General features: G+C 43.5%; 1 protein-coding gene across 2 annotated transcripts in view; it reads left to right on the top strand.

The window, feature by feature from the left end:
- The window catches only part of exoc3l2b (exocyst complex component 3-like 2b), a 57,846-nt gene extending 38,810 nt beyond the window's left edge, over positions 1-19,036 (top strand). For both annotated transcript variants that reach the window (XM_076082767.1, XM_076082766.1), the window contains exons 4-14: positions 1-176; positions 8,669-9,054; positions 10,143-10,257; positions 10,404-10,514; positions 11,538-11,638; positions 11,735-11,851; positions 12,156-12,291; positions 13,805-13,927; positions 14,655-14,810; positions 16,555-16,676; positions 17,398-19,036. The exon at positions 1-176 is cut by the window's left edge and continues 108 nt beyond it. In XM_076082767.1, the coding sequence (XP_075938882.1) occupies positions 1-176; positions 8,669-9,054; positions 10,143-10,257; positions 10,404-10,514; positions 11,538-11,638; positions 11,735-11,851; positions 12,156-12,291; positions 13,805-13,927; positions 14,655-14,810; positions 16,555-16,676; positions 17,398-17,710 (1,856 nt within the window). In that variant the 3' untranslated portion in view covers positions 17,711-19,036. The remainder of the gene's footprint in view (positions 177-8,668; positions 9,055-10,142; positions 10,258-10,403; positions 10,515-11,537; positions 11,639-11,734; positions 11,852-12,155; positions 12,292-13,804; positions 13,928-14,654; positions 14,811-16,554; positions 16,677-17,397) is intronic.
- The last annotated feature ends 964 nt before the right edge of the window (positions 19,037-20,000 follow it).

Genomic DNA, 20,000 nt, shown 5'->3' with positions numbered 1-20,000 from the left:
TGCCGCCGCCGGAGGACGCCAATGCCGCTACTAACGCCGCCGCCAAGGACGGCGGGCGGCGGAAGGCCAAAGACGTGGAGCTGCTGTACGAGGAGCTGCAGAAAGAGCTGTGGGCCGTCGTCAGGGAGTCTCTGCGCTCCCCGACCGCCGGGCCAAACCTGGGCCTGGTGGTGCAGGTGAGGACAGGATGGTGAAGACAGTAGTAGAATCATTTACATCCATTGGAAAACAATGGAATCTATCGATCCAACATTTTTCGAAGTGTCCACAAGTGTTACTAAAGTTGGAAAAATATAGAAGCTCCACGTGTTTTATATATTAAACTATTAACATGTTCCAGCCTCCCCTCTCCTCCTCTCCTCTGTTTCCGTTTCCGGTTGTGTGTGAGTGGTGGACGTGAGAGTGTCGCGGAGGTTTGATTGTATTTTCACTGCTTTGGGATTTGTTCCTCTGCTCTTCTGTCTCTGCACGTGATCAGGTGAGATACTGAGCAGTGTATTTATCGGTAGAACGTGTGATTAGTGGTGTTTGGTGTTGTTCGGGAGGATGGCGTCCTCCGAGACGCCACGCCCGTCAATCCGGCAGGGAGTCCGGGTAGTTCCACCGGATAGCAGCGTGTCAGTAGAGGAGCTGCTGCTGGCTGTCGGAGAGCAGGTGGGACATGACAAACTCTCCTTTGCATCTCGGATGAATAAAGCTGTGGTTGTGTTCGTGGCGAGCGAAGCTTATGTCCACAACCTGATAGAGAGCGGCGTGTTTATCAGGGACAGCTTCGTGCAGGTCTCTCCGCTCTCAGTGCCCTCTACGCGGATCACCGTGTCCGGTGTTCCACCGTTTATACTGAACGAGCTGTTAGAAAATGAGCTGCGCAGGTTTGGAAAGTTTGCCAGCGGATTTAAAACAGTCAGTTTGGGGTGTAAGGATCCCAAACTGAAGCACGTGCTGTCTCTTAGGCGGCAGGTCTTCATGTTCCTGGAGTCACCTACACAAACACTGGAGGTGTCCTTCAGGGTTAAACACGGGGAGGGTTCATACATGGTGTACGCTAGCTCGGGACAGATCAAATGCTTTGAGTGTGGAGATGTAGGACACAAACGCTTCGCGTGTCCGCACAAGCAGCAGAGAAGCGCGGAGGCGGAGCCTCCGGCCGCGGAGCCTGGTGCCGCGGCGGCTCCCGCCGGTGCGGTCGGCGGAGCTTCTTCGTCTTCTGCTCATAACAATAATGTTGATAAGGAGGATCAGGGCCAGTCTTACAACCAGCAGGCTTCTGTGGTGGCGCAGAACCTCACTACATCTGGAACCGAAGCACCACCACAGTCGGTAGAAGTCTGTGAAGAGGCAGCTACAGGTTCAGCAGGTGGAGATCTCATCATACCCTTAGATGAAGGACAGAGTGTAGGGTCTGTGTCCAACAGCCAGCTGTCTTGTGAGGGAGAGGACATGGAGTATGAGAGTGAATCAGATGTTGCATCTAATTCTGAAACGTGCATTAAAGGCACTGATCTGTATTCACTAGAGGAAATAAACTCGTTTTTGGATGTAACTTACAATAGATCTGCAAAAGTGAGTGATTATTTCCCTGACATTGAGAAGTTCATACGATCTGTTGGGGTGGCGCAGAGAAAGGTGGGTTTGGACCTTCTAGATGGAAAAAAGCGCTTCCGCCTAAAGAAACACATCACAATCTTGAGGAAAGTAAGGAAAAGTGGAAGAGTTCAAAAAACTAAGACAGTTTAACATGATCATGTGTCACACGGGGTTTTCCACTTTCCACTGCTTACTTCTTATCTTGTCTTACCTCCTTCCATCCTCTGACCTTTCTATGCAGAGCTTCAATTTAGGGTCTTTAAACATCAATGGTGGGCGGGACGGGCATAAAAGAGCATTAATACAGGAGGTTGTAAATCAAAAAAGGTTGGACATCCTCTTTTTGCAAGAAACTCACACCATTCCATCAGATGAAGTAGACTGGGGTTTATGGTGGGAGGGCTCATGCACCCTGAGCCACGGCACCAATCTTAGTGCCGGGGTAGCCGTGCTGTTTAGAACAGCAGCTAATGCAACCGTCCTGTCAGTCACTGAGGTGGTGGAGGGTCGTTTGCTGATGGTGAGGGCAGAGATAGAGAGCTCGCTTTACTGCTTCGTGAACATATATGCACCGAATCAGGGGTCAGAAAGAGCACGTTCCTTTACTACGCTGCAAAACGAACTGCAGAGCTGCCATCAGGAGCAACTGATCATCGGAGGGGATTTTAACTGTACTCTAGACTTCACCATAGACCGGAATAGTGAGGAACCACACCCGCAGTCAGCTCAGAGTCTCCACAACGTCATCACACACTTAGATCTGTTGGACACGTGGAGAATAAAACACCCACTAAACAGACAGTACACATGGGTTAGAGTCAGCAACGACAGGATTAGTGCAGCCAGGCTGGACAGAATTTACATCTCTCGCAGTCTCAGTTCCAGACTGAAGAACAGCACAATCAGTCCAGTTGGGTTCTCTGATCACCACCTCGTCAGTTTAGGCTTGATAACCTCACCAGGTGAAAGGGTTAGCTCCTACTGGCATTTTAATAATAAACTTCTACAGGACAGCACTTTTTGTCAGAGCTTTGGGGTTCTTTGGCAGCAGTGGAAAACTGAAAAAGTTCATTTCAGTTCTCTGAAACAGTGGTGGGAGGTCGGAAAAGCACAGATCCGTGTGTTCTGCCAGCAGTACACCTCAAACGCCACCGCTATAATCAAGTCTGCTGTTAAAGACCTTGAAGCCAACATAAAGATCATTGAGGAGGGCTTCCAGAGAGACCCAGATCCCGGTGTGGGCCAACTGCTGAAGGAGAGGAGGTTGGAGTTGAGCTCCTTCCTGCAAGAGAGAGTGAAAGGAGCTCTGGTCAGGTCCCGTTTCCTCACGTTGAAGGACATGGATGCCCCAAGCTCGTTTTTCTTCAACCTGGAGAGATCGGTGGTGCAGAGGAAGCGGATGACCTGTCTGAAGCTCCCAGGAGGCAGGATAACCACTGACCAGAGGGAGATGAGGACCCATGCCGTGGGCTTCTACGCTGCTCTTTTTGGGGAAGAGCAATCCTGTACGGAGAGCAGTAGGGAGCTCCTGGAGGGTCTTCCCCAGCTCAGTCCAGCAGAGAGGGCTATGCTGGACGGAGAGCTGACGCTGGAGGAGCTGACGGTTGCAGTGAACCAGATGGCTTCAGGAAAGACTCCGGGAATCGACGGTCTCTCCTCGGATTTCTTTAAGAAATTCTGGAACATTATCGGTTCTGACTTACACTCTGTTTTGATGGAATGTTTTAAAACAGGATCACTTCCTGTTTCATGCCAGCGGGCAGTACTCTCTCTGCTGCCCAAGAAGGGCGACTTGGCCCTTCTTAAGAACTGGAGACCAGTGGCCCTGCTTTGCACAGACTATAAGGTGCTTTCCAGAGCCTTATCTAACAGACTAAGAGACTACCTGGAAGTGGTTGTAAATAGCGACCAAACGTACTGTATCCCAGATAGAACAGTTATGGACAATATCTTTCTCATCCGTGATGTGCTTGATGTATGTAAATTCCACGATGTAGATGTTGGTATTGTCTCACTAGACCAGGAGAAGGCTTTCGACAGGGTGGGTCACGCATATCTGTTTTCTGCACTCAGGGCTTTTGGGCTTGGTGATGGGTTCTTGGCTTGGGTGGGTTTGCTGTACAGGGGTGCTGAATGTATGGTAAAAATGGGAGCTGGCCTGAGTCGACCGATCCCTGTACAGCGAGGGATAAGGCAGGGTTGTCCTATCTCAGGACAACTATACAGCCTCGCTTTTGAGCCTCTGTTGTGCAGGCTGAGAAGTCGGCTCAGTGGTCTGTCACTGCCTGGGTCCTCCAGTCTTTGTAGTCCCCTCGCTGTGTCTGCATATGCTGATGATGTAAACATCTTCATTAGGGACCAGGGAGATGTTCTATGTCTGCAGGATGTTTTGTCTCTTTATGAGAGGGCTTCATCTGCACGGGTGAACTGGGAAAAATCTGAAGCTTTATTGGTGGGACAGTGGAGACATCAGACGGTGCCTCATCTGCCTGGAGGTCTTCAGTGGGGAAAAGAAGGTCTAAAAGTGCTGGGTGTGTTTTTGGGCTCTGAGGTTTTTGAGAAAAAGAACTGGGAGGGAGTTAAGGAGAAGGTGTGTGCTCGGTTCTCTAGGTGGAGATGGTTACTACCCCAGTTGTCATATAGGGGAAGAGTTCTGGTTGCTAATAACTTGGTTGCCTCGACTCTGTGGCACAGACTCATCGCTCTGACGCCACCTGGAGGCCTCATAGCAGAGATACAGAGGTCTGTCGTGGACTTCTTCCGGTCCGGCCGGCACTGGGTTCGTGCAGCAGCTGCTCTATCTGCATGTGGCAGGGGGGGGGCAGGGTCTCATCGATATCCAGTCCAGGATCGCCTCTTTCAGACTCCGGACTGCACAGAAGCTGCTCTATGGCTGTGGCCCCAGCTGGATGGACACGGCTCGACTGCTGCTGAGGAGAGCTGGGCGGTTGGGATATGATAAGCAGCTCTTTCTCCTACAACCTGAGGAAGTGGACTTGGCCGGGCTGACGCCGTTCTACGGCTCTGTTCTGCAGGCGTGGCAGATTTTTAACATTTCACGTAAAGCTGATGAGACTCCGGGTGTGTGGCTGCTGGAGGAACCTTTGTTCTTCAACAGCTTCATTAGAACCCAAACGCTGCAGTCTGCCAGCCTAAGAACGCGTCTGAGAGAAGCCGGCTGCACTAAACTGGGACATTTGGTGAAGATGTCATTAACAGCAGCATCTATGGTCACCTTCAGACAGAACACTAACATCACGTCTGTCAGGTTGACCAATAGAATAGTGGAGGAGGTCTGTGCCGCCCTGCCACAACGCCTGAGAGCAGTTGCAGGAAACTGTACTCTGTCTGACCAATGGGATGAAGAGAGTGAGTACACCCCCCCCCACTCTGCTCATTGCCCCAGCGGTGGGGGACTGGCAGGGGGGAGGAAACAAGCTGCTGACGTTCACAACCCCTCACCTGGACAAGTTTCAGGCAGCAGAGAAAAAAGCTATCTATGAAATATGTGTAAAGGTTGTGAACCTCCGCTCTCTGGCAGGGTTGACAGAGTCAAGGTGGACCGAGTTCTTTGGCCCAGGTTCTTCCCCGAGAGGCAGCTGGAGGTGCATGTACAAGCTGCCCGTTGAAACGGACAGCAGACCTCCAGTGGAGGGTTGTACATGGAGCTATAGCCACCAACAGATACCGGGCACACCTGGATCCACAAATTGGGGAGGAGTGTTATTTCTGCGGTCAGACTGAGACCCTGGAACACTTGTTTGTTCAGTGTCCTCGGCTCTCAGCACTCTTTGAACGGTTAAAAAGATGGTTTCAGGGTCTTGGACAGGTGTTTTCTTTCATGTTGTTCATCTTCGGTCCAGAATACTGCTCAAAACAGAAGGCTGTCCATACAATGGTAAACTTTTTATCTGGTTCTGCCAAGTTGGCCATCTGGTTGACACGGAAGAATCGGGCTCGGGGTGCCGGTAGTGAAGATCCGGTGAAAGTTATGGAGGGACTGTTGAAAGCCCGACTCAGGGTGGAACACACCTACTACCAGACAGTGGACGATTTACAGGCCTTCAGGGACAGATGGACTACTGGGAGCATTTCATGCTCAGTGGGTGCTGGTGGAGAGCTGGTGGTGAACTTCTGAACATATTGATCATTGAAATTGATTGTTTATTTGTTCTTTGGTGCTTTGTTTTTGGTTATTTGTTTTATTTTATTGATTTTCTGATTATTAAGTGATGATTTAGAGTGTTTCTGGTTTTCACTGCAATAGTGAAATAAAGGGATTTTAAAAACCAAAAAACCTCTCTCCTCTCCTCTCCTCTCCTCTCTGTGTTCACTTCCTGTAGTTCAGTCAGAGTGTCTCCTCCTTGTAGTCACATGACTGCTGGTCTCAGATGAATCAATCATGACGTCATAGTTTCACACTTTAATGTTTTTACACATTCAGGTTAAAACCTTCTGGTGACGAGCGGCCCCCATTTGGGGGCTCTCGGGCTCAGAACCCCTCAAAATCAAATGCGGAAAATAGCATGATTATTAGCCAGTAGCATGTACGTGGCTACTTTTTTTTTTTGGATGAAACAGCAACGTATGGGCAACAACATCATATAAGTCACTTCTGACACACTCCCAACACAACTATAGGCTACTCACATAAGCAGAAAAATATCGTGGCATAAAAGCACCAAATCCGGGCCAGAAATCGGCGTTATGAGTACCTCAAATCAATGTTTGTACCCTCATGCTAACAGCTACCAAGTCATGCAAAGCATGTAATAGCATTAGCACACGTGGCGGAACACGTAACTAACTTCTGTTTTACGATCCGTATAAACACTAAACAGTTGTGAGTGATCAAATGTACCTTCATGCTGAACTCCGCCGAAAAAAATCGTAGGTATGCGCCCAAGTTTTATGAAAAATATGGATAATAACGCCGCAGAATTTCCGTTCCAAAGCTGTAGTCATTGTTGCCAACTGCATACTGTTGACTTCCGACTTGTTTCCAGAATAAGAGCGGTCAAGCAGGCTTGGGCGAGTGGTCAGACTGCCTGCGACCGGAAATTTCCGCCGGGGTACACGCGTCACTTCTGGCAACTTTATTGTATGAAAACTTTTGCCGATCGCCACCAAACTCGACACAGGTCTTCCTGAGATGCTGACGCGTCGAACGAGGGGTTGTTTTTTGAAATCGACCAAGGATAGGCTGCCATGCAGCCACATACACACACATGAAATGAGAAAATCCTACAGATGACAGCCAAAACTGGCTCTGATGATGTTATGAATATGAATATGATTCCTATTATCTGTATTTGGATGTATTGAATCATATGAGTGATAAAGAAAGTGAAATATATAGTTATATAGTGTATAAAAGTACAATGTAAGAGCTGCAACAGCTGGTTCGAAAATGATGACCTCGCCTGACCGCTTTGTACTAAAACCTCTTATTATTCACTTTATTCCACTTTATTCGACTTTAACCTTTTTTTAATAACTACTGATCAGGTATGCTATGACTTGGGAAAGTTTTAGGGAGCTAGCTGCATTATTTCAATAACCTTTTATCAATGAAAGTGCATTGTTTTCCAGGCGAAGCTGAATATTTTCAATTTCAGCTGTGTAATGTCTTATTTTACTATATTAACCAGTAACATATACAAAATATTTACACAATTCAACACATCTCACAAGTGTTACCAGTATTCTAGCATCAACATTATTAAAATAGACCTTGTAGTTAGAGCTGAGGACTCTCTTGCGTATGGGTATGCAATTTTCGCACAGAGGGCTAAAAATAGGGCTAGGGGGCTGTAGTCATCAGAAGGTTAAAGTGAACTCTTTATTAGAGGAGACATTTATAATGACAACATGAAGGTCATGGGGTTCAGACTACGTCCAGATGGTCTACAGCACACGTGTCAAACTCAAGGCCCGCGGGCCCGCCACGTCATTTTATGTGGCCCGCGAATCCACCAGCAAAAAAAATAAATTTTATTTTTTATTTTGGAAAAAAATAGTTAGACTTGAAAATAAAAGTATCCCCATGGTCGAAATTATGAGATAGCATGTTGTCTGTGACATCACAACAGGTGGACAGGAGAGGGAGCCCGTAAAGAGGTTTTCCAACAAGTGATTGAGTTGAAAAAGATCGAAAAATAATCCAAAAATGTCCACGAAGAGAAAAATTGATGCAGAGGGAAGAAAATGTAATTTAAGATGGGAAAGAGAATACATGTCTGTGCTTCAAGGAGAAAAACTGGTCTGTCTTCTGTGTTATGATGCGTGTCGGTGATGAAGGATACAATTCACGTCGGCATTTTGACACCAAACACGGAGCTAAATTTAGCCTCCAAGAAAAACATCAAATTGTCCAAGAATTAAAAGGCAGAGTGCAATCACAGCAGAATATATTTACAGAAGCTACAGCCCAGTGCTGCTAAAGGTATGTGAGCAGGTGAGCTCCGATCAGATACAGACTTTTACAAATGTCAGTTTGTGAAGAAACACCATCGCAGACCGAGTTCATGAACTAGCAGCAATCTAACAACACAGCTAGCTAAGAGACGAGATACATCATCTATCAATGTTTGTAAGAGGCTCAAGGCAGACCTGATCTCAGTGAGGAGCTCTTGGATGTAGCTGCCATGCACGGGACGACGGCAGGGACATTAGTGATGCAGAGAGGTGACAAAAATAGCTTTGAACAAAGTTAATGTAATAACTTGTGTTTGATGATATTTGTCTTTGTTATTTTCTTTAAAAGTTTGATCTTTGATAGAGTAATGTGGGTTTCTTAACCCTAAATTAAAATGATTTATGTTATAATAACAGAAATGTGCTTAAATATCATTTTACATTTCTATAACTACATGTACAATATCTTTACACTTGAATAAACAATAATCAAAAGCAGAGACAGTTATTTAACAATATGTTAGGAGTAGTTACAGTTATACAGTCTTACAGTTACAACCGGCCCTTTGAGGGAAACCATGATGCTGATGTGGCCCAGAGTGAAAATGAGTTTGACACCCCTGGTCTACAGGTTCTGACCTCACCTGTCCGTCCGTCTGTCCAGGTGCTGCAGCAGGAGGAGCAGGCCGATAAGGATTGGGCCCTCGACGAGGCTGCGGCCCCCGGGGGCCCCAGGCCCCGCCGTCTGAAGCAGCGGTGGAGGGAGGCCGTGGAGGAGGCGGCCGACGGCTCTCTGCCTCAGAGGGCCGAGTTCACGGCCGGGGAGCTGGTGGGCTACCTGGACCGGCTCCGGGCCCGCGTGGTGGAGGACCTCGGGGCTGCCAAGAGGAACGTGGTCTCCATCTACCCGGAAGAGTACCAGCCCTTCCAGGTGTATGTGCAGAGCTACCACCAGGCGGTTGCTAGACGACTGGAGGCCATCACCGACAACCAGCTGGAGATCACGGACATCTACTCTCTGCTGGACTGGCTGCACAACATATACAACAGGTAACCAAACAGATCCACCATCTGTTGTGTTTGGGTTTCCTCCTCAAAAGATCAATAAGCGAAGAAACAACAACAGAGAATCAACGTGTTGTTGTTTGCATCAGTTGTGCAACATTAAGGTTCATTAAGTTTGCTTCATGCTTTGATTATATTGCAAACTTACAGAAACATAACAGCGAAGGTTTTTCATTTGTCGTATGAAGGGTCAGCAAAAAAAAAACACCATTCGCAATAAGAGACGAGTCATAGAAAGATAAAAAGATGTTGTATAAGTTGTATAAGTCAAGAGGACATAAATGTCAAAGGCAAAAGAGGATGTGTGACAAAGTTTATTAACAGTATTGCACGAACGAAAAAGGAATTCGATAGATAAATAAAAATAAAAACATAGCTCCAAATACAAAATTTTGATGCGGATTTGTATGAGTGATGAATGTAAACAACCGTAATGTTGTAATCACTTTTTAACGTGAACACGACAAAGTGTATTGAAGAAGACTTGAAACTAGAGATTGAGACCATAAACTCATGTTTACAATGTTTACTGAGGTAATAAATCAAGAGAGAAGTAGAGTCATTTTCTCATAGACTTCTATACAACCAGAGGAGTCGCCCCCTGGTGGACACTAGAGAGAATGCAGATTTAACACATGGACGGAGTTTTTCTCCTAATTTCTTTTTTTTAGAACATAATGGCCATGAAACTATTAGTAAAGTAAAGTTTAAATCGTTTGTTCTCTCGTTGGAAAGATTAACAATAAAACTCTGTTTTTAATGTTAATAAACAACAACAAACTTCTGTATGTCGTCTTGTTGTTAATATTCTCAGTGTCAAAATTACGTCGTGGGTTTGGTCCTATTTTACAACAAAGAAACAGACATTATTTACGACCACAGTGTTTTGTTTATTAGACAATAATTATCAGAAATTGTTATGTAAACATGTTATTAAGTGCTTTAATATCAGCACGTTAGTTATTTGAAGAACCTGAATATATAAGAAAGTATTAATTAATTCATTAGAACTACCCCTAAATTTCTTTAAAAGGTTCCTAAAGTACATGGTGTGTGTGTGTGTGTTGTTTCAGGGACGTTCTGGGGACCGTGTGCATCACGAGTCCCTTCAGCCGTTCCCAGCTGAGTCCTCTGCTTCCTTCAGAGACGGTGGAGAGACTGGAGCTGGACTGTCTCAACTCAGTCAGGGTGAGTCATAAACCTTATTTATACAGTGCTTTAAACAAGACAATGCAGAGGATTTTCGTCATTTGTTGGCGGTCTGAAGGAACTTTTCCTACAGCTTGTGTTTAAAGGTGCGTTTGTTTCGTCCCCCGGCTCTTCTCTATGTGCAGGCTAAAGTCACCACAGAGCTGAGCCAGGTCCTGGACGAGGAGGAGAGACGATGGATGGAGACGCTGCACATCGAGGAGTACCAGATCACTCTGGCCAAGACTGTCATTCAGGTAGCCCCTCCCCCACCCTATGTTACAATGTTTACTGCAGGTGTGTCTGCTGTCTGTTTTAAATAAAGGTTGTTGAATTTTCTGAGTGTTTCCTTCAGCTGCAGTCAAAGTCAACACCGAGCACTTCCTGATCTCACACACACACACACACACAAACATACGCACACACACTACACACACATGTACACACACATACACACACATAAACGAGAAGAAAAAAAACACTGGAATCAAAGCCAACAGTAATAATGAAAAGTGCTTTTATTTAACAATTCATGGTGTGGCTGCAGCAGTAAAGCAGGCGCTGCACCGGACCGTCTTGGTGAAGAGGGAGCTGAGCCAGAAGGCAAAGCTCTCAATATACCGGTTGGTCTATGTTCCTACCCTCACCTATGGTCACGAACTCTGGGTCGTGACCGACAGAACGAGGTCGCGGCTACAAGCGGCCGACATGAGTTTCCTCCGTAGGGTGGCCGGGCTCAGCCTTAGAGATAGGGTAAGGAGCTCGGTCATCAGGAGGGAACTTGGAGTCGATCCGCTACTCCTTCGCGTCGAAAGGAGTCAGCTGAGGTGGTTCGGGCATCTAATTAGGATGCCTCCTGGACGCCTCCCACTGGAGGTTTTCCAGGCACGTCCAACTGGGAAGAGACTGCGGGGAAGACCCAGAACACGCTGGAGGGATTACATCTCCCAGCTGGCCTGGGAATGCCTCGGATCCCCCAGAATGAGCTGGAACATGTTCCGGGGCAGAGGGAAGTCTGGGTCAGCCTGCTTGGCCTGCTGCCACCAACGGGACAGACCCGACCCCGGATAAGCGGAGGAAATGGATGGATGGATGTATATATAAATATATATGTGTCAGTAGTCAGCTCAGTAAATACTGTATGCGTGAAATAAATAAAAAAATCAATAATATTGTATTTAATGCGTAAAAACTTCTGTATTCAGTCTATTCTGGCTATTTTCAGAAGAAATAAAATAAATATACATTAATACATTAAATCATGGTGTTTGTTGTCTCAGAGGCTGCAGGTGGATCTGGAGCGTTCGGCCTCCATCAACAGGAGTTTGGGCTCCAGAGTGGCTCAATGCAGCCTCAACGGCCTGGCCGACTTCCTGTACAGGTGATCCATAAACTTATTTTATTTTGTTTTATTTTAAAGTCCGTAGAGGTCGGGATCATGAACGTTCGGGATCATGCCACTTGTTTTCGTTTTCAGCTTCCAGCGTAAAGTCGAGATGTTTCATGAAGGGATGCAGAGCGGCATGTTCGGAGACAACGAGGACGGATACGTGTCCAAAACCATCGCTCTGGTCAACTGCTGCCCTCCATTCAGGTACAATTACTTTAAATGTTATAAAGTTTATAGTTTATAGTTATAGTTCAGAGCCCTCTTGTTCTTTTATTGTTCCGAAATTAATCAGATTCACTGAGCTCAATCACAGCTGACATTTTGTCCTGTGACACTAATGAGGGCTCTGTCATGCAGTAATTATGGATGTTATCAGTTCCACCTGCGTTTGATGTTAAAAATGTCTATTGAACTCTCAAATCATAATGTTTTTAATTGTTTATAGACTGTGGTCTCCACTTAGTAGTGTAGGTTCATGGTCCCCGTTTAGTAATGTGTATGTGTTCAGGGGGTTCGTGCAGCGCTGTGCTCAGTGTGACCCGTCCGTCAGTGAAGATTCTCTGAGGAGAGCTAACAAAGCTCTGGATCACATCGTCCAGCAAGGAGTCAGAGTCCTGTGTGAACGCCTCTACCTGCACATCAGGGTACACACACACACACACACACACACACACACACACACACACACATACACACACATATACACACACACACACACACACATATACACACACACACACACACACGTACATACACACACACACACACACGTCCATTCACACACACACACACACACACACAGACACACACACACACACACATACATACACGTACATACACACACACAATGAGTCCATATCTTTATGACTCAGGTCAAAGTGTTCAGTTGTCGTCTCGTCTGTTGTTTCTGTGTCAATAAAGCTTTTTGAATTAGTTTAATGTTTAACCTTCATTTATTGTGGACGTGTTTGTAGAAACACTTCAGAACTAATGATGCCGTTTAGATTCTCCTTATTGTTGAGATTAGTTTAGTTTAGTCTGAAGAAAGTTTGTTTCTAAATTATTTAAAATATTCAAAGAAGAAAACAAGAACAATTTAGATTTTAATTTTATTTTCCATATAAATGTTAAAATGTTATAAAAAAAATGAAATATGATAATCTTGTCTGTCTCTCTCTCTACCTCTACCTGTCTCTCTCTCTACCCGTCTCTCTCTCTACCTGTCTCTCTCTCTACCTGTCTCTCTCTCTACCCGTCTCTCTCTCTACCCGTCTCTCTCTCTACCCGTCTCTCTCTCTACCTGTCTCTCTCTCTACCCGTCTCTCTCTCTACCTGTCTCTCTCTCTCTACCTGTCTCTCTCTCTACCCGTCTCTCTCTCTACCTGTCTCTCTCTCTCTACCCGTCTCTCTCTCTACCTGTCTCTCTCTCTCTACCTGTCTCTCTCTCTACCCGTCTCTCTCTCTACCCGTCTCTCTCTCTACCTGTCTCTCTCTCTCTACCTGTCTCTCTCTACCTCTACCTGTCTCTCTCTACCTCTACCTGTCTCTCTCTCTACCTGTCTCTCTCTCTACCCGTCTCTCTCTCTACCTGTCTCTCTCTACCTCTACCCGTCTCTCTCTCTACCTGTCTCTCTCTCTACCTGTCTCTCTCTCTACCTGTCTCTCTCTCTCTACCTGTCTATCTCTCTACCTGTCTCTCTCTCTACTTGTCTCTCTCTCTCTACCTGTCTCTCTCTCTATTGTCTCTCTCTCTCTACCTGTCTCTCTCTCTACCTGTCTCTCTCTCTCTACCTGTCTATCTCTCTACCTGTCTCTCTCTCTACTTGTCTCTCTCTCTCTACCTGTCTCTCTCTCTATTGTCTCTCTCTCTCTACCCGTCTCTCTCTCTCTACCCGTCTCTCTCTCTCTACCCGTCTCTCTCTCTCTACCCGTCTCTCTCTCTCTACCCGTCTCTCTCTCTACCTGTCTCTCTCTCTCTACCTGTCTATCTCTCTACGTGTCTCTCTCTCTACTTGTCTCTCTCTCTCTACCTGTCTCTCTCTCTATTGTCTCTCTCTCTACCTGTCTCTCTCTCTATTGTCTCTCTCTCTACCTGTCTCTCTCTCTCTACCCGTCTCTCTCTCTCTACCCGTCTCTCTCTCTCTACCTGTCTCTCAGCCCTCCTTTGAGCGTCTGGTAAAGAGGAAGTGGTTGAGTAACACGGAGCCGTTTGATCAGATTGAATCTCTCATCAAAGAATATTTCAAGAAGTATCACAGGATGGACAGTCCTCCGTACCAGGTACTGATTCTGTGTACTTATATGCTGTGTACTCATGTACTGTGTACTCATATACTGTGTACTTATGTACTGTGAACTTATATACTTTGTACAGTATGTATTTATGTACAGTAAATACGGCTACATGTTTTAAGAACACGATGTGATCGAGATTGTCAGTTTTATTTAAAAAATCCACGTTTATGTTGCAATATGAAGATTAAACAGGAGCTGAATTTAACTTTTAAACTTTTTATTTTGGTGTTTAGCAACAAACATTCAATAATAAAAGAATTTATGATGAAAAGCAAGTCCTGCAAATCAAAAAGCACAAACAGAAAGTAAATATTATTAAAATATGTGATATATTGTCTTATATAATATAATATATTACATATATTATATTGTATATAAATTAATTTAAAAAATAAAAATTTTAAAGTTATATTGTATTGTAGTTATGGCAGGACGGTGGTATTTAAGAGCAGTGTGGATCAAACACTTTGACACATTTTGAAGAGTCAGCTGCTTTCTATTCATATATATTCATGATAATACCAATAATAATTATAATGATAATAATAGTAATAGTAATAATAATATAATAATAATAAGGACCCACTGAGCTATGAATAATTGTATATATTTCTAATTCTGAACTAATAGATATATCTCACCGTCTGTCTCTCAGCTGCTTTATATTCATATTCATATGTTAAAATAAAAATAATAACCGTCTGTCTCTCAGCTGCTGGTGGCCGAGGTCCACCGGCGGGTGGTGATGGAGTACCTCCGCTCCGTCATGAGAGGAAGAATCATCTGCACCTCCATGAAGATGAGGAAGAGGATGGCCGGGCGGCTCAGAGACGAAGGCAAACAGATCAAAGTCCTCTTCAAAGACCTGGTCAGTTCTGAAATGTAGCGGCTCTCTGTCGTCTCCCAGAGGACGCTTTTGTCTTTCTGTCTTTTTTAAATTGTTTTTGTTTAACCAGGAAGTCTTTTTTGGGGAGAGACCTGGTTTAAGTAACACACCGTTACAAGGAAGCATGTTTAAAACCGGATAGCAACAACAAATACAAAATACACTTTAGGGAACGCAATTGCACTCTAAATCATGACTAAATCATGATGCTGTAGTTTGTTCTGAAGGTTATAAAATAGGAGAAAGAGGATCCTGGCTACCTGATAGAGCCTCATTTACTGGAGCAAATATCATAAAAAGTTGTTGGTGAGTGATCAGAGATTACACAGATATGAAGGGAGTTCACCCAGCGTGGCTTTTTAAAGGGAAACTTACCAACGTCTCCTTAATGGAGGACAAGAAACTAGCTGTTAAAGTACACAGGGATGTGTTCGGGACTATGAGGAGTTCCCTATTGTGATAATAAAAACCAAAACCTAACCTTCAGTTTCTTCACTAGCTTCTCAAAGACAGCCTCTCATCCAGATACCAGATATCCAGGTATTCTTTCATTTGGGTCCCTCCTACAGTGTGATATCCATGATCTGAGATCTGGTAGTGAACTCTGCAGAGGATCATGGTTCTCTTAGGAACCAGGTTAGACCATAATCATGAGGTCTATAGCTGTCTGGACCTCATCAACAGCTTGATGAAGAGAAGAGGCAGCTGAGTAGAGTGTTGTATCATCTGCATACAGGTTTACTTTAGCTGTAAGAACGTCCTTCTCAATGGTATTTATGAGAATGTAAAATAAGACTAATGTTACCTAAATCAAATGAGTCGGACAGATGAACAAACAGAGCTGCTTTGTGTCTGAGGCTTCATATGTTTTCAGACCAAACTGATCCTGGGACCCTCTGAGAGGAACTGTCCACCTCAACATTGAAGTGTCCGTGTTTTTTTCCATTGTTTTTGTATTTTGTTGCCTGTTGGTAACTCGGCTAACAGGTTTTTAAAAATGGTGGTTCCTGGTCTGCTTTGGCTCATGTGTTTGACCAATCATAGCACACCTCCGTCACTCATGGTTTCTCTTATAGTTCCTCTGAAATAGGTGATAAAAAAGTCACGAGAAACCTTTAGAACTACAATCATTCCTTGTTCTTGTACACGGTGAAAATTAGAGTTCTTAGAACTATGAAACAGTTCCTCCGGTCCTTTAACGGCTAATGATGATAGCATTTGTTACCAACATAGCTGCTGTTGTGGTTTTTGTTGTAGTTTTTGTTGTGGTTGTGGTTTGGTTGTGGTTGTGGTTTGGTTGTGGTTGTGGTTTTGGCCGTGGTTATGGTTTTGGTTGTGGTTGTGGTTTGGTTGTGGTTGTGGTCGTGATTTTGGCCGTGGTTATGGTTTTGATTGTGGTTTTGGTTTTGGCCGTGGTTTTGGTTGTGGTTGTGGTTTGGTTGTGGTCGTGGTTGTGGTTTTGGTTGTGGTTGTGGTTTGGTTGTGGTCGTGGTTATGGTTTTGGCCGTGGTTTTGGTTGTGGTTGTGGTTGTGGTCGTGGTTTTGGCCGTAGTTTTGGTTGTGGTTGTGGTTGGGTCGTGGTTTTGGCCGTGGTTTTGGTTGTGGTTTTGGCCGTAGTTTTGGTTATGGTTTTGGCCGTGGTTTTGGTTGTGGTCGTGGTCGTGGTTTTGGTTTTGGTTGTGTCTCTTTTATATGTTCTATATATTTGTGTCTTTCTGTCTCTCAGGAGTCTCCATCCAGCTGGTTGGACGGCGCTCTGTCTCACATCTCAGAGATCATCCAGCTGGAGGACGTCCCCTCAATCCAGATGGAGGTCGGAGTTCTGGTCCGAGAGTTTCCTGACATCAGGTACAAACTTCTTGTTCTTTTCTTTCTTCTTGTTCTTGTTCTTGTTCTTTTTCTTGTTCTTGTTCTTTTCTTTGTTCTTCTTCATGTGTGTGGGAAACAACAGACGAAGCATAAACACATAAACACTTTCCTTCCTCTCTTATCGTTACGTCACTGCTCTGTAATTTCACCTTTAACCCACTGAGCCTCTTTGTGTGTGTGTGTGTGTGTTCTTTTGTTAATGTTCTCTTATAGATCATTTATGGATCATATTTTCCTCCACACTGGGAGCTCCAATAACTTCCTAATGAAAAACATATAAATAAATACATTTTTATATTGTTATACTTCTACTATTAATGTCTAGCGACTTCATCTTCCTTTTTATTGATAAGTTAATCAAAAACTTGCCATCAGTCACATTTCAGAGAATCAACCAGAATAAAAAGTTGAATGAGAGAAATAATCCTTTAGATGTAAAATTAATAAAACATAAAAGAGAAGTTATACTTTCATCTGTTTTCCTCCCTGAAATTCTGACACACAAATCATTTATTTATGAGACACTTTCTGTTTTTAGTTATTTAAAGAACTCCTTTTAGTTTTTATCAAATATTTAAAACGGTTAAAAAAAGAAAAGAAGTTGTTTCAAGATATAAAAACATCATAGGAGATCACTGTCTTTGTGCTGACTCATCATTTAAATGCCACAAACACACGTTTTCTCCTCTCGGTGTTGCAGGAAAAAGCACGTGTCGGCCATTTTGAACATTCGGGGGACGACTCGGCAGGCGGAGCGACAGGAGATCCTGAACATCGTCAAAGACATCGAGAGCTGTGACGCAGGCAGCGTTGGTGGAGGTGGAGTCAGCTCGGCCCGGCTGACCCGGGACCGAGCCCTCTTCTCCGAGGTGCCGGTCACCTCCGAGGTCCACTGCCTGAACGTGGGTCTGAGCCGCATCGCCCTCACCGCCTCGTCGTGCTTCTCCTCGCTGAGACCACGACCACGAAAAACCAGAACGCCCGTCCAGGAAAACCCCGACGACGTGCTCTGAACAGAGTTTATTAATCGTGATTATTAATCTGTGAAAATGTCTCTGAATGCACCAAAGTGTCTTTTCTCTGGAGATGTTTGTCCAAACCGAGACGAATATCAGATCAAACTTTTACACTTTTATCTCTCTGAGAGGACAGAAGACGGGATTATTAGTCACATAATTATAATCATAGACGCATCAAATCAATTCTCTTTATTGAAACACGACTTATTGATTTGAGATATAATGCACTTTTTGTCTACGGGAGCCTTGAGAGGCGAGTAAGAAGATAAAAAAAGTCTTGTGATATAAATTGTTAACGTCTTAAAGGGACAGTGTGTAGGATATAGTGCCATCTAGTGGTGAGTCTGCAGATTGCAACCAACTGAACACCCCTCTGTCCACAGCTTCCTGTTCCAAGACTGAAGCTTTGTTTGTTTGTTTTTACTGAGAGCTTCATGTCGACAGCGTGCGACCTCCAAATATGTCAAAAGAGCCAGAGTTTGGTTTTTGTCCTTTCTGGGCTCCTGTAGAAACATGGTGGACTCTGTGAAGAGGACCGGCTCCCTTTGTAGGTATAAAGGACTCATTTTAAACTGAAGAAAACACAACAATTCTTAGTTTCATGTGATTATCTACTAATAAAAACGTAGTCATGAATATTATATTTAATTTTAATTGATACACGCTGGCCCTTTAAGAACAGGATCCTTTATTTTCAGGTAAAATATATTTTATGTTAGCAAGTTAAATAGAACTCAGCTGGACGTGAACATGAATGCTTTTAGGTTAATTTAGAACGCTTCAGTCTCGTGTGGCCGCAATGAGAATTACAACAACAACAAAACATCACCTGGTTAAAAAAACTATTCATTAAATGATAAAGTTTGTCCTTTTAAAAGCTGTTTTTAAAACTGTTTGAATCACATTTAGAAAATGCATCACCAGAAGGTTTCTCTTTCTCACTGGCCTCTCTGGACTTCCGTACTTTTTTTATTTTTTTAGTGTTCGGAAGAAAAATCATTTCTTTCGATTCAAGCGTCTCGTGTGATTTGGGACAAAGTGTCCTGATGGACTTCTGGACTTTAGAGCTGAAAGACGCCTCGTAGAGGATCAATAAAAGGAAAACCAGCTCTCTGTGCAGAGGTGCATTATGGGACAGAAGACCGGAACAGGAGGACTGAACCTGGACCATCAGGACTGAGAACCAACAGGATCAGGAGACTCTGGATCTCACATTCAGGATTTGTTTCTCTGTGAAGTTTAGAATCACAGAAAAAAAAAGAGTTTTACATTTTTATTGTTGCACAAGATAAAATTAAATAAAGTTTTAATTAAAGGTACTACGATGATCTGAGAGACGGAGTATTTAACGCCGTGATTATACTTCAAGCTCTTTGGTGTTATGAGGTTTATTATATATATATATATATAATATATATATATATATAATATATATATATATATAATATATATATATATATAATATATATATATATATAATATATATATATATATATATGGGATGAATATTACTTCTATTTGGTGGTAAAATAAGAGTTTTACTTCATAATATTCTTGTTGATTTAGAAATAAAAGGCTACAGATTGAGATTAAACGTCATATTTTAATAGTTTATTCTGTGTTTTTATGTTTGAACTCATAAACAACAAATAACACGATATTTAATTAACTGCTGATAATTTTTTCAAAAAGCGTCAACCAGTTCTTCTTTTATTGATTATTGATGATTTTCTAGATTTAGTTTTTATCTGCTGTGTTAGAGCAGCATCACTGGTGCGTTCAGGGACGTAAATTTCACATTTCATTTTCAGTCACATGAAAGTGCAGCAGGTTAAAGTTAGACCCGAACCCATGGTAACACTTCCTGTCAACTCCTTCAAAGTAAAAGGCTGTAGTTACATGCTCTGACCACCGGATGGCAGCGTTCACACTTTTATTTTTCAGCTGTCTCCTGTAAATGTAAATGTGTTTGAAATGAATCAACTTTAATGAGAATAAAACCGATCAGATCACCGACTGCTCTTCTTTTATTTGAGCCAGAAATATATCATTTGTTTTTACAATAATGATTTTATTAAGAGTCTGAATCATTACATTTATTTTAGGTGTATTTCTGTTTAACTTGAGTTTTGTTGTTTCTTTAGAAAAGATGTGATTGTGATATAAATAAACTACGTGCACAGTTTAAAATTACTTTTGAATTCATTCATGACTTTTTCAGGAAAACGATAACAAACCTACTTCCTGTTTAAGTCTTTCACCTCGAAAACAAAGAAATAAAAAT

This window comes from Anarhichas minor, unplaced genomic scaffold, assembly GCF_050575085.1.
Source record: "Anarhichas minor isolate MPS153535 unplaced genomic scaffold, ASM5057508v1 ptg000102l, whole genome shotgun sequence".
NCBI lineage: Eukaryota > Metazoa > Chordata > Actinopteri > Perciformes > Anarhichadidae > Anarhichas > Anarhichas minor.
This window is presented reverse-complemented; position numbering and strand designations above follow the sequence as displayed.